Source organism: Rhipicephalus microplus, chromosome X (genome assembly GCF_043290135.1).
Source record: "Rhipicephalus microplus isolate Deutch F79 chromosome X, USDA_Rmic, whole genome shotgun sequence".
Taxonomy (NCBI): domain Eukaryota; kingdom Metazoa; phylum Arthropoda; class Arachnida; order Ixodida; family Ixodidae; genus Rhipicephalus; species Rhipicephalus microplus.
The window spans coordinates 137,238,573-137,252,862 of NC_134710.1; the positions used below are offsets into that span (position 1 = coordinate 137,238,573).

A 14,290-nucleotide genomic window follows, 5' to 3' on the forward strand; every position below is an offset into this window, starting at 1 on the left:
GAAGCAGCCCACAGGTACAACGTCCCATATAGCCACAGGATCCAATGATGCCACCATGCCAGACACACATCCACATTGTTGACAGATTGCTACCACACCACCGGCAAGTAAACAGATTGAACGGAGGTTGCGACCACACCACCGATAAGTAAACAGATTGAACAGTTGACTGAATAACACTCTCGCTTTCAACAGAAGCGAAAGCGGAGCGCCAAGCATTAGCCCCCCTCCCCATTTTTTTGCTCTAAGTGCATTGTGAAGGAATGAAAGGCTTTTCGCTACATGGTTTGGGTGACACCGACTGCCTCTGACTGCTGAAACATCCTAACTGGTGCATGTAACAGCATCTTTCATGTCCATGGTGTAATCTGCGGCCATTTTCCTGCTAAAGGCACCTGGCGTGCATTTTGCAGAGGCTGCATTACTAGATTTTTTTAATATTTTTTCACGCACATACCAAGTTTAGCTTAGCATGGTAATCATGAAGCTGATCATTGTTAGAAAAAAAAAAAGAAGGTAAGTGGGGCCATGCAAAAAAACGACAAAGAAAAAAACCTTATGCAGGAATGCCCTTATGTCACAGACTAAGATAATACCCAAGTGGCCAGAACTAACCGTTGCACTTAGACTTTCTCCTCTTTCCTCCTTCTCACTTCTCTCTTCCTCAGCTTTTTCTGGTCGCTCGTCATCCTCAGTCAATGATGGTGTAGTCACCTTGTCTGTGCTGCCTGTACTGCCTTCTGGAAAACCACAGAGAAAGAAGAATGGGTACCTAGTATAGAAGTGCCATCAGGAAATGTGATAAAAAAGTAGAATAATGATTCCACCAACTTATTTACTACCCTAAGCCAATTCTAGCCAAGCATTCAAGCTTTCTTACAAGCAGTCATGTGTTAGCAGATTTAACAAAAATAAGACTTTGGTCTTACATCTGCCTACCATATCTATCGCGTTTTATAATACCATTGTGACATATGTTGCACGTGCTATCGAAGAGTACTACTTTCCAAGGAACTCACCATGGTGCAAGCATTTCTCTTCCTCGAATCTGTCATTTGGTTTGCAGCTCTCATCATCACAAAGTGACAGAGACAGCTCCTAGAAGAAAAGTGAGCATAAAAGAAAATGTAATGTCTACTGTCAGTTAAGACAAATGCAAGACAATTTCAATCTCTGGAAAGTGCCAACATACAATTATTTAGTATGTCGGGGGGGGGGGGGGGGGGGGGCTTGAAACAAAATTTCAGCTAACAGTGCCATTCAAAAAGAAAGGACTTTGCAATATCTCATATATGGGTCATTTCTCACGGCAATTTGGTTACCGGATTCGATTCGAGAGACACATTCATAGCAATCGCCAGAATGGCCAGAACCTCAGCGCCAATTTCAAATATAGGTTTTGTTCCACGGTTCTGTTTCAACAGATATGGTGAGCACACGAGGTGCCCCGAGAAAAAAAAAAAAATGCTTGAGACCAGTCACGTCTGTATGTGTAGCTCATGAACATACTTATTAAAGGGGAACTCCGGCGTTTTTTCGATATTAGCCGATTTCAATAAAACATGTGTTTTTGTCAGTGCCGCGGTGATATGTGCCAAATTATACAACATTAAGTCACTTGGTTTTTTGAAAACGAGTTTTAAAATTTGTAGCCGATCTTTGAATCAAACTTGTAAACGCAGGCCACAACGTCAGGGCCTACTCTTCTTCGAAAACCCTGCCTTTCCAAGCAGACGGATGCAGCGCGGGCTTTCTTGTACGAGGCAATGACAACGCAAGCACAATTCAGTTTTGTCAGCTGTATACTGCGTGTTAGTCGTCGTTGACGTCGGGTCAAACAATATCGAGCAACGAGGAAATCGATTCGAGGCATGTCAGATGCTTCAAGCGCCAATGGGTCTCAAGCAAAAAGCCATGCTTCCGTACTCAGATAGCAGCTGCAATCATCGTTAAACTTGTCACTAATAAGTTCAGATGAGCTATCACAGCTCGATTCCGGGTCGGATGACATCGCCAACTTGCTTTTCGCGCTCTGTTTACACTCTGGCCAGCCTTGGCGGGGTGCAGCGAATCTGGTGACGTCATCCGATAGCCACCATGCACAATGGAGCAGCTCTGTTTCGGTTTCTGTTTTGACTCACTGTTTGTTGCCTAATTAAACTTTTTGACGAGTGCCTAGGCAAAATGAACCACTTTAGCTTTTACAGGACTGTCAATACTACTTGAAAGCAGCATTATCTCACTATGGTCAAAAATGCACCAGAGTTCCCCTTTAAGAAAAAAAAAATGGAATGAAGACAGTCATGTGCAGGCCAGGAAGTGTGAATCCTGGCCTATACAGTACTGTAGTTAAATGTCACAAGTATTACACCTTTTCTTTATTAAGGCAAGAGACTTATATGTCTCATCAAACACGAAAATCGACTGGCGGCGGCAGCCCGTGTCGGTGGCGTCGACCTAGTGACACAAAACATCACCATCACCTGAAGACATCACCGTATGATGTCATCAAAACATTAAAGATCACCAAAATCTGAGACGTGATCATGACGCAGCATTATGACGTTATCACATGGTGTGATGGTTTCGCACTGCCTTCTTGACCGATCTGCCGATCACGGAGGCCCTTCAACACCACGTCAAGTATGCCTCTGATTCCAGCGGCAGGTCAAAGCCATGTTAGGTGCATAAAGCATTCCGAGTGGGTGGGGAAGAATAAATACATCAACTGAAAAAAAAAAATGAAGATTGGTTTCGCCTCCAAGTCGTCTAGAAGCAAACGCATGAAGAGTGCAACAGCTGAAATAGAATTGGAAGCAATTTCTGGAGCAGGAAAATGTTACATTTGAGCACGAAAATCTAAATGTGGAGCAGGTTACAAAGAAAAATAAAACATACATTTCTCATCACGAAAGTGCAAATTAGGTGCAGCATAAAAAACAAGGGTTACATTCAGAAAAGATACAAAATATTTTCAAGAGTATAATAGCTTCATGATGAAACAAGCGCAAAAATACACACACTCAGAGAGGACACAGACAAGCGCTTACTAGCGAACCTTTACCAACATGCCCAACTTGTAGTCATCCTAAGTATAATAGCTTGTATTACATGGGGGTTGCGGCGATGGCGTAGTGGTTAGAGCATCCGCCTCGCATGCAAGAGGTCCGTGGTTCAAATCCCGGTACCGCGCAGTTCCCAACCGGATTTAAAAAAAAAAAAAAAAAAAATCCGCGTGTTGATGGAACTGCATTAAGAGGCCTGGGGTGCGGCCTCACCGGCAAACACCGCCGAGAATGCACTCCCTCACCAGAGAAGGATTGGCCACCCTGGTGCAGTATCTGGCCACTACCTCCCACATGCTTACGTCAAATAACTCACGGCCCTCAGTCCCCAGCAGCTGCGAAGCAACTGACCATGGCGGCGGTCAGATCTGCAACGCAGCAGAGGGTGCTAAGAATCTCTGGATCCGGACAGGCCGCCATTGGAACCTGAACTTGGCAACGTTTAATGCTAGAACCTTATCTAGTGAGGGAAGTCTAGCTGTACTATTCGAGGAGCTAGAGGGTGTTAAATGGGATATAATAGGGCTCAGTGAGGTTAGGAGGACAGATGAGGCCTATACGGTGCTACAGAATGGGCACGTCCTTTGCTACAGGGGCTTGGCAGACAGAAGAGAACTGGGAGTGGGGTTCCTAATTCACAGAAACATAGCTGGCAACATAGAGGAATACTATAGCAATAATGAAAGGGTGGTAGGTATCGTAATTAAACTGAATAAAAGATACAAGATGAAGGTAGTACAGGCTTACGCGCCTACATCCAGCCATGATGACGCTTCAGTTGAAAGCTTCTATGAAGACGTGGAATCGGCAATGAGTAAGGTAAAAACACAGTATACTATAGTGATGGGCGACTTTAATGCAAAGGTAGGGAAGAAGCAGGCTGGAGACCAGGCAGTAGGAGATTATGGCATCGGTACTAGAAACGCCAGAGGAGAGCTACTAGTAGAATTCGCAGAACGCAATAATTTACGGATTTTGAATACCTTCTACCGAAAACGAGAAAACCGCAAGTGGACATGGAGGAGCCCTAATGGCGAAAATAAGAACGAAATAGACTTTATAATGAGTGCACAACCTGGAATCGTGCAGGATGTGGAAGTGATTGGCAAGGTACGATGCAGTGACCATAGAATAGTACGGTCTCGAATTCGCCTAGACTTGAAGAAGGAACGACAGAAACTGATACGCAAGAAGCCAATCAATCAGCTAGCACTGAGAGGGAAAGTACAGGAATTCAGAGTGTCGCTGCAGAACAGGTACTCGGCTCTTAGTGAGGAAGCGAACCTTAGCGTAGATACAATGAATGATAATCTAACGAGTATCATTACGGAGTGTGCAGTGGAAGTTGGAGGCAGGGTAGTTAGACAGGACACTGGCAAGCTTTCCCAGGAAACGAAGAACCTAATTAAGAAGCGTCAAATCATGAAAGTGTCAAGTACAACAGACAAAATAGAACTGGCAGAGCTTTCGAAGTTGATTAATAGACGTAAGGTATGCGATGTAAGAAGGTATAACATGGAGAGAATTGAACACGCTCTGAAAAACGGAGGAAGTGTCAAAGCATTGAAGAGGAAACTTGGGATAGGCAAAAGTCGGATGTATGCACTAAGGGACAAAGAAGGCAAAATAACTACCAATATGGATAGGATAGTTAAAATAGCAGAGGAGTTTTACAGAGATCTGTACAGTAGCCGTGACAACCACGGCCTTAATACTATAAGAACTAGCAGTAACCCAGATTACACCCCACCAGTAATGATAGAAGAAGTCAGGAAAGCTTTGGAGAGCATGCAAAGGGGCAAAGCTGCTGGTGAGGATCAGGTAACATCAGATCTGCTGAAAGATGGAGGACAGATTGTGTTAGAAAAACTAGCCACCCTGTTTACGAGGTGTCTCCTGACGGGAAGAGTACCAGAGTCTTGGAAGAACGCTAACATCATCTTAATACATAAGAAAGGAGATGACAAGGACTTGAAGAATTACAGGCCGATCAGCTTGCTCTCTGTAGTATACAAGCTATTTACAAAGGTAATTGCTAACAGAGTAAAGAAAACATTAGAATTCAATCAACCAAAGGAACAAGCAGGATTTCGAACAGGCTACTCAACAATTGACCACATTCATACTATCAATCAGGTAATAGAGAAATGCTCAGAGTATAACCAACCCCTATACATAGCCTTCATAGATTACGAGAAAGCGTTTGATTCAGTAGAAATATCAGCCGTCATGCAAACACTGCGGAATCAGGGCGTAGATGAAGTATATATAAACATTCTGGAAGAAATCTACAGGGGATCAACTGCTACCATAGTGCTTCATAAAGAAAGCAACAGAATACCAATCAAGAAGGGTGTAAGGCAGGGGGACACAATTTCCCCAATGCTATTTACCGCGTGCTTACAGGAGGTTTTCAGAAGCCTAGAATGGGAACAGTTAGGGATAAGAGTCAATGGAGAATACCTTAGTAACCTGCGCTTTGCCGATGACATTGCATTGCTGAGTAACTCGGGGGACGAATTGCAACTCATGATTACGGAGCTAGACAAGGAGAGCAGAAAGGTGGGTCTTAAAATTAATCTGCAGAAAACGAAAGTAATGTACAACAACCTCGGCAAGGAGCAGCGCTTCGAGATAGGTAATAGTGCACTTGAAGTTGTAAAAGACTATGTCTACTTAGGGCAGGTAATAACCGCAGAGCCGAACCACGAGACTGAAGTAACTAGAAGAATAAGAATGGGGTGGAGCACATTTGGCAAGCACTCTCAAATTATGACAGGTAGTTTGCCACTATCCCTCAAGAGGAAGGTATATAACAGCTGTATCTTGCCGGTACTTGGCTACGGAGCAGAAACCTGGAGACTTACAAAGAGGGTTCAGCTTAAATTGAGGACGACGCAGCGAGCAATGGAAAGAAAAATGGTAGGTGTAACCTTAAGAGACAAGAAGAGAGCAGAGTGGATTAGGGAACGAACGGGGGTTAAGGATATCATAGCTGAAATCAAGAAGAAGAAATGGACATGGGCAGGGCATGTAGCGCGTAGACAGGATAACCGCTGGTCATTAAGGGTAACTGACTGGATTCCCAGAGAAGGGAAGCGGGTTAGGGGGAGACAGAAGGTTAGGTGGGCAGATGAGATTAAGAAGTTTGCGGGTATAAATTGGCAGCAGCAAGCACAGGACCGGGTTAACTGGCGGAACATGGGAGAGGCCTTTGTCCTGCAGTGGACGTAGTCAGGCTGATGATGATGATGATGATGATGATGATTACATGGTATCATTGACGTCAGGATTGTATATGCTGCTACGAGAAAGCATGTGAAAGTGTGACGATTTCATTTTGGCAGTGATCGGACCAGCCTGACACTCTGCTGACCTCCAAGTACAGGTCGCAGTCACATTATAACACGACATTTACTGGTGTGGTGGTGCGCCCATAGAGAATCAGTAAATTTACTCTGTTTCTCTATGGTGCGCCTGTCAAACCCTATGACAGACTCTGTGAATTCAAATGTGACTTTGCCGAGGTGGTAACCTTGAAATTTGGGAAATTCCTGAAACTAGCAAGTGGTGGTCGTGGGAAAAAAAAAAAAAAACTCATGCAGAGCTTTGTTTATTTGTTTAGGGTTGCAGAAATGTCATACACTGCTCCAAAAGATTGGACAGTAAGGTTTTTAGATATCAGGGGCCACACTAGTACTCATAATTATGTGGCGTATACACGCATGAGTAATTGAGGAACAAAATGAACAGTGTCTTGTGAAAATGCCAAAAACATCTAAATATTATGACGCTTTTCCACAGGGCACTAGAGTAGTGCTGTGAAGGTGGCTTAAGGATCGTTTTGCATGGGACAGAGGTCAAGAAATTTTCAAAGCGATACACCCCCCTTCTTTTTTTCTTTGATGTGGAGCATTTTATAGTCTCACCTACTCGCAAATCCAGCGTCGGTGGTGTCACCGACGTCCCGACTGCGCAAGCTCGCGTCTCCTCTCATGCCAACAGTTTTGCCTTTTTCTGTTCCTTCAAACCACCTCCACACTTGCAAAATACCCCTCCCTCCCAAGTATCCACAGCGGTCAACAAGTGCGTGGCATTGTATTTTATTATTTTTTTTATCTGGCCGATCACGTCTCGCGAGTGTACTCACCTGTAAATTACCCCAGCCGTGGTTGTGGTATGATCGCTATTTATGACTATTTAGGTATAGTTTAGGATTGGGGTCTGCACATATGCATTGGATTGATTGATTACGCAAACCCTTGATGGCCAAAGTGGCCTCAATTTCTCGCGGAAACTAGCGCAACAGAGAAAATTTTGCGGCTGGTCAGGCATTATGGCACGGCGTGGCGCAATTTCAGCGAATTTCATGGTTTTGTCTCAGCTCGGCGAGAAAATTGAAAATCGTATCAAATTGGTGCAATTGGAGCAGCTGTTGCACTCTTGCACCCCCCCCCCCCCCTAAAAAAAGCTAAAACAACAAAATAATTCTGTCACTGAAGTAGCGTAGAGTACTAGGCGAGTTGGTATAGATTCATATCGAAGAGTAGCGCGACGAAAACGAGACTGTAAAAAATACACAGGATAGGCGCTGTCATTAGCGTCGCCAGCTGGGTGCAATCCCTATAAATTACACTTGGCCTCCTCAAGCCAAACTTGCACTTGTCCTACCCAAGCTACAACGGCGTTCCACTCCCCCCGTCCAGGGCTGGGCAGAGGTACTTGGAAAAGTATTCCGGAATACAGATATCGAAATGCATCAGTTGGAAGCCTGCATTACAGATAGTGAAATACATTTCCTGTTGACGGAACGGGATATTTCGGGGATACTTTTGCAAAGGGTGACCAAAAGTGTTCCGGAATACAGTAATACAGATACAGGAATACTTTTTTTTGGGGGGGGGTGGTATTCCCCTGACTAATTAGTGAAACGTAATGTTATAAACAGAGTTGCACAGCATTGAACTTCACAGTTTATTTTTGTTCGTTGCAGTATGCTCAGCGCCATTAAAGCATACCGTGTGTGTAAGGGGGGGTGGGGGGACTTACAAAGCACATTAAGGGTAATAATTACATAATTTCCGGTATCAGTTGCAATTGAGAAATGGATTGCCGCTCAATCTAATGAATTTACACTCAAGGAAATGGCTGCGGCCACGAACCATTTCTGAGGCAATTTTGGGGCTTGCCACCCCAATAAACTAGGCGTTCTCCACTGGCCTTGAACGCCAACGACTCTCAGACGCCGACAAAACTTGCTTCTGTGATTCTGCCATCAGCAGCATCAGCGCTTTACCACATGTGGACTATTCTGTGCCTACAAGGCGGCAAGGTATAGAGGCTATACCCATTTCAAGGTCTGATGATGCTGTGATTCTTCGAAGTATCACAAGGGATATTTCACACTCAACACTGACTACATTAAGAAGCCAAAACTATCGGCAACACCACCTAAATGCGTTGCGGCGATTTCAAATACCAACAGGACCTCAACCGAAGAGAGGCCACTCTGCTATGGCGCTTATGGCTAAGAGTGGCTTTCACGAAGTCATATTCGTTTCTAATAGGAATGGCCGACAACGCTCTTTGCAATGCCTGCGGCACAAAGGAGACATTGTAGCCAACCGAGCCAAGCTTGGTTAACTTCCCTGCCCTTCCTCTCCATTTCTCTCTCTTTCTCTATTGCAGCATATCATCTTCGACTGCCCTCGCTACGCTGTGCAGGGACGATCCCTCTCATGCGCTCTCGCTTGTCTTGACAACTGAACAATGACACTAGGGACTATATTCTCTAATAGTATTCTGCAAAGTCATCGAGAATTCAAGCGACAAAGGCATTGCTAAGAATCATAAGGACGACAGACTTACACGAGCGACTGTATACTATTAACGATACCATACACTGCACAACACTGCTGTTCAGCGTGGTGACGTTATGTGTGTGTATGTGTGCTTCCCACCCTTTCTCCCTTTATTCACTCTTCTTTTAATTTCCCCATACCTTCCCCCAGTCAACACCTCCTTTATTTCAATGCCAGTGCAAATGCACGCGGGGTCGCGCGTCTCGCGTCAGACTGCGTCTGAGCTCTTTTCCCCTGAAGATGCGATATATGCGTTCCCCACACCAATATCATGCGTCTGTCATATTCGCCCCTTCATGCTGCTTCTTTCTGGCTCAAGACAACGCCGCCGCGTCACAGAGCAGCGCATGCAGAAACATTGCAGTGACGCTTGCCCATCCATTGCCCGTATAGCGCCACGAATAGCGACACGCTATCTCAAAACACCGTATATTTCACAGAGCCAGCGTGACTGCCAATTTTGTGAATACGAGGAATGCAAGACGCCGCCCCACGGATCTGTACACAACTGAACAAAAATTACTTATGATTTATGTCATGAGGCAGTGCATGAGAGGCCACTTTCCCCCATGACTGCAAAGCACAGCCGAAGGCTAGGCGATGGGAGAGAGTGGGAAAGGGCTAGATTAAGGGTGGTGAACAGCTGGACCGGGCGCATCTGGCTGGCACGGATAAAATACAGAAGGCTTTGCCGCAGTACAGGATTGCATACCTGTTATGCTAAACTGGTTAACATCCCTGTCTTTCCTCTCTTTCGTTTTCCATCCTTCCTGTGCTTGAGGAAAGAGCATCGCGGCCCCATGTCACCGAGCAGCGGCGCGCGCTTTCGGTTGTCTTGGCACAAAAACAGGAAAAAAAAAAAAAAAAGATTTCATTCGCCCCTCGGAAGCACTCGAAACGCGCCTTGATTCATTTCTCACGAAAAATGGAACGAGATACGCGTGTCCTCTGGCCGCCACGGTGTATCAGTTGTTAACGCGCCTGGTTGCTGACCCGAAGGTTGCGGGTTCGATCCCGGCGGTCGCATTTAGATGGAGGCGATATGGTAGAGGCCCGTGTACAGTGCAATGTCAGCGAACATTCCGGAGCCCTTCACTTCCTCATAATATCGTGGTTGTAAAACCCCAGATATCATCAGCCGTGTCCTTAGTCCTCTATGGGCCCCGCCGCGGTGGTCTAGTCGCTAAGGTACTCATTTCCGATGGAGGCGGAAATGTAGGCCCGTGCGCTCAGATTTGGGTGCACGTTAAAGAACCCCAGGTGGTGGAAATTTCCGGAGCCCTCCACTAAGGCGTCTCTCATAATCATATGGTGGTTTTGGGACGTTAAACGCCACATATCAATCAATTAATCAATCACTACTGAATTACAATTACATTTTTCATATGTACCTCGGTACAGAAATGCACATGCTAAAACTATATCTGAAATACTATCCCAATACTGCCCAGCCCTGCCCCCGGGCACGATTTAACACGGCTTTGCACGGGCCTCCACGAGAAAATCTTGCCGACGCCCACGGGCGCTGCCCTTCGTGTTCTACTGTGTCTCGTATTCTTCGCGCTACGCTCCGACATGAATCGTTTTACACCAGTAAGTGAAACGCACCGATCGATCAGGCATCCAGTTTCATTTTCGGTTTGTGCGTGCGCATGTTCACGCCTGAAATGGTCCTCAAGCCGCGCTGCAATCTTCACGAAGGCATGTTGCATTGTAATACGGGTTGCAGCGCAAGCACAAAAGTGCTGGAAGCGAACGGAGGGCGAGGAACGGAAGTCAAGCGCTCGTGCTGTCCCTCTTTGCCTTCCGTTCTTCGCCTCCCGTTCACTTCCAGCACTTTTGTGCTTGCACTGCAACCCTTTTATAATGAAATTTAACCGACTAGTCCAAATAGCCGTTCTTCAAGTCAGGTTGCGCAGGGCGAGCTCGGGTGCCCCAAGGGCCACACCCGAAGTTCCTGACCTTTTGACATGACCGTCGCCCACTCCCCGGTGGGACAAAAGCAGAAACACGGGATATCCAGCTTCTGTCGGCGCTGTTTACGACCACGGACCTCACACGACGCGACTGCCAGTGCGTCCATATCTACTTTGCATCGAGACTGCGGTTTCGAAAAGAAAGCTGTCTGCTGGAAACGCCTCCAACTGTTTCACAGCGTACGGCGCTACCGACAGCTAGGAATGCGCCCCGGGACTGCGGACACGCATAGACTGACTTATCGGGGTATCAGCAGTGCCGCAGTGTTCACTTAAAAGAGTTTGCGCTAAAGCATGCGCGGTTCAAGGGAGTGAAACGGGTGCTTTCAGAAACGACTGTGAAGCTGCACAGTGCACTTCTAAACGGCTCCCACGCAGAGGTGACCGCGTGCACCGAGTCACGGAACACTGCTCGGCAAACGCCGGAACTCTGGACGCGCGTATATAGGAAATCAGCCGATGGCCCCAGGGCGGTCCTTTTGAGGCTTGGCCACCTGCAGGCTGCTGCCAGCGAAAGCAGCGGCGCCCGCGTGTGTGTCGCCCGCCGCTTGTCGCAGCTCGAGAGAAGTAACGAAAGCTGGTATAGCGGCAGCGCTGGAAATAGGGGTGGAAGCCGCGCGAGCGGCACAAAGGGCCGTCCAAAATCCGGCGGTCGTGAGCAGCGACCTCATCAGCTCGTCATGCAGGGCCCGTTCGAAATTACAGGGCACGGGCGAAATTAAGGCCTTCCCTGTGTATTACAGCAGGAAAATGCACAATGCGAGGAGGGGGGGGGGGGTGCCCGGCCAGAAGGAGCCCCTCCCTTTTCACACACGCACAGAATAGAGAAGGGGGCGCACACAAGGACGAGTCGAAGCCCCAGGCGGCGGCACAGCGCAACCAGAGGGGCCCTTTCATCCTGGCCGCCCGCCGCGCATCGGCGGCGCCCCTCAAGGCGGCCGCCTCGACACGCGCGCCGCCTTCCGGGCGCTACACAGAATAAAAAAGGAGTGAAGTACAAAAATCTCCCCTGCTGCTACCAGCAGTGGCCCGAGCAATGCGCCAGTGCGAGCAGAAACAGTCCTCTTCGGAACCCGTCGAGCTGGGCGACGGAGTTTTTTGCTCACCACTTCTATTTGGTCGACGAGCGGAGGAGAACTAAGGAGATGGCAACGGCGAAGCACGATACTGCAAAACACGGGACGCCCCTACGGTACCCCAATGACGACGCGTAATTCGACTCATCCACATATTTAGGACCAGTCGAACATTATTGTGGTGGGGTTCGTCGACAAAAGCAAAGCTGCAAGCATGAGAAGAACGCCGTCCTCCCTCGAACATAAAACTGATGCATGTATCTTGCAAGGGACGAGGAGAAAACACACTGGACCCTTTTCGTAATTCGCAAGTGCGCTTCTCTGCACTGCATACTTAAACAAGTAATGGTGGCACCTGCCGCGCTTCAAGCGGAGACGCGGTCCCAATTGAACGTGCTGGGGCTTCTCTATCATGAGTGTTTATATCAAAAGAGGCAACTCTACACTTTCCACGTAATTGCGCAAGCAAACCACGCTTGAACAGACCATTTGCACTATATGACAATCGGCAATTAGTTGTTCAACCTGCATTGCAGAAAAGCTAACTTTATATCCGTAACACACTCTCTCACCCAACTGAATTCACTCGCGAATTAATAAAAAAAGACGAAAAAAACATGCGCAAGTACATCTGCATGGCACCTAAACTCTGCAACCGCTTTTTTATTAACCATAACTTCTCTGATATATATCAATTGTGGACACGTTGAAAATTTTAATGATATCGGTACATAAAAATCGTTCTATTTTTTTTTCTTTTGCGTAAACAGCTGCCCGAAAAGTGCCATTATATTTCGCTAGAATTAAAAAGCCCACGAGTTGTAGTGCTAGAATCGAGCGCACTGTTACTGACAAAACAGTCACAGAAGTGAAATAATAGAGAGTTTAGGCGAGTTACAAAATACGGTACGCAAATACGGTACCGTATGACAGTGTCACGCTTCCAGCCGCTTTCGCCTCATTGCATTACGGCGCCCTTGGGTACTTTTCTGTTTGTACGGACGCGTTGAATTTTTCGGTCTCCCTGTGGCATACAAAAGGTCACCGACTAAGCATGACGTAAATGAGTGCCATCAGTGTAGCGAAATAGCTTGTTTTTTCTTCTTCTTTCCCTCAAATGGTAGAAAGATGGCAACGAAACATCAATTCACAAGACGCGACTGTTGAGACGGAAATACCGTGCAGAAAGAAATATGTGCTTGCAGGGGCAGCGAAACACAAATGACCTCAGTCTTGTTTCGGCTGATGATACAATTTTTCTTGCGTCGTTTTAATATTTGCATGGAACCAGCTAGTGTATTGGCAACCTCCCAGCCACAAGAAATGAGAACTGCATCATTATCTTGCCAGCACAGTGCCCCATGCTCCGCGCGGACGCAAGTTTAAAATACGTAGACGCTGAGCAACAACATAGAATATAGAAACCACCACACCGATTGTGAGCTGTCGCTGTGCGTCTTACGTGGGCTGACAGGGACACACCGGCTGCCGTGGTGATCCCTCAGTAAGAGTGCATAAGAACGCGGAGGGCAAAAAGAAGAGAGAGGGAGAGGGGCAGGAATTATCTTACGTAGGTCGCTGTAGCGATTGTCGAACGCTTCCAAATAACTCTATATGCGGCACTTTCGCAGTTCTCTGCTTGAGCATAGGAAGGGAAGGTGCACAAAAAAAAAAATCACTGCATTTCAAGCTGCTTGAAGATAATTATGGGGCGAAGCTTTCGGATGTGATTATTGTGATTAAAGTTGAGATAGTACTGAGACTGATCGTGGTTGTGATACTTATATATTTTTTTATTCAAAGAGATAGTGCTGAGACCGAGTGGGATCTAGCGCTGATTCTTCTTTATAGCTGATATGAGGTTCCGAGTTCCGGGTTACGTTTTGACTTCATAATCACAGCTTCATTAGATATCGTCTCTGGTGTAGAATTTTCTTGTCGGTATTGTCGCCTTGCATCCGCTTCAAGTTGTCTCAACTGCGCGTCAGCTTGGCGTTTTTCCCGCTTAGCCTTTGCTGCCTTAGCCCTAGTCTGTGGTGCAGAACTTTGTTGTCGCCGTCGCCGCTTTGCATCCGCTTCCTTCTCTTTTGTCTCCGCGGTAACTTCCCGTCGATGGCGACGCTGATACTCAGCACGTCGCGCTTTCCTGCTTACGTCTTCGTCCATATGAGAGAAGAGAATGTGTGGTATGGAACGTGGTTTATATGTTGAAGGTCACATGGTGTTACGGACAGACGGGAGACGGCGGACATCGTAAGGTCTTAAGGAGCTTCGCCCCTAAAAATATGGAACATCAGGAAAACTATTTTATT

The 14,290-nt window shown here is 46.8% G+C and overlaps 1 protein-coding gene across 4 annotated transcripts in view; it reads right to left on the reverse strand.

Annotated features, from left to right (window-relative positions):
• The window catches only part of LOC119176528 (uncharacterized), a 63,672-nt gene that overhangs the window by 17,972 nt on the left and 31,410 nt on the right, over nt 1-14,290 (reverse strand). For 2 of the 4 annotated variants that reach the window (XM_037427866.2, XM_037427868.2), the window contains 2 exons: nt 1,020-1,098; nt 616-737 (listed from right to left, as the gene is read on the reverse strand). In XM_037427866.2, the coding sequence (XP_037283763.1) occupies nt 616-737; nt 1,020-1,098 (201 nt within the window). Of the gene's footprint in view, nt 1-615; nt 741-1,019; nt 1,099-14,290 lie in introns of all 4 variants that reach the window. The other 2 variants (XM_037427865.2, XM_037427867.2) reach the window with 1 other exon arrangement.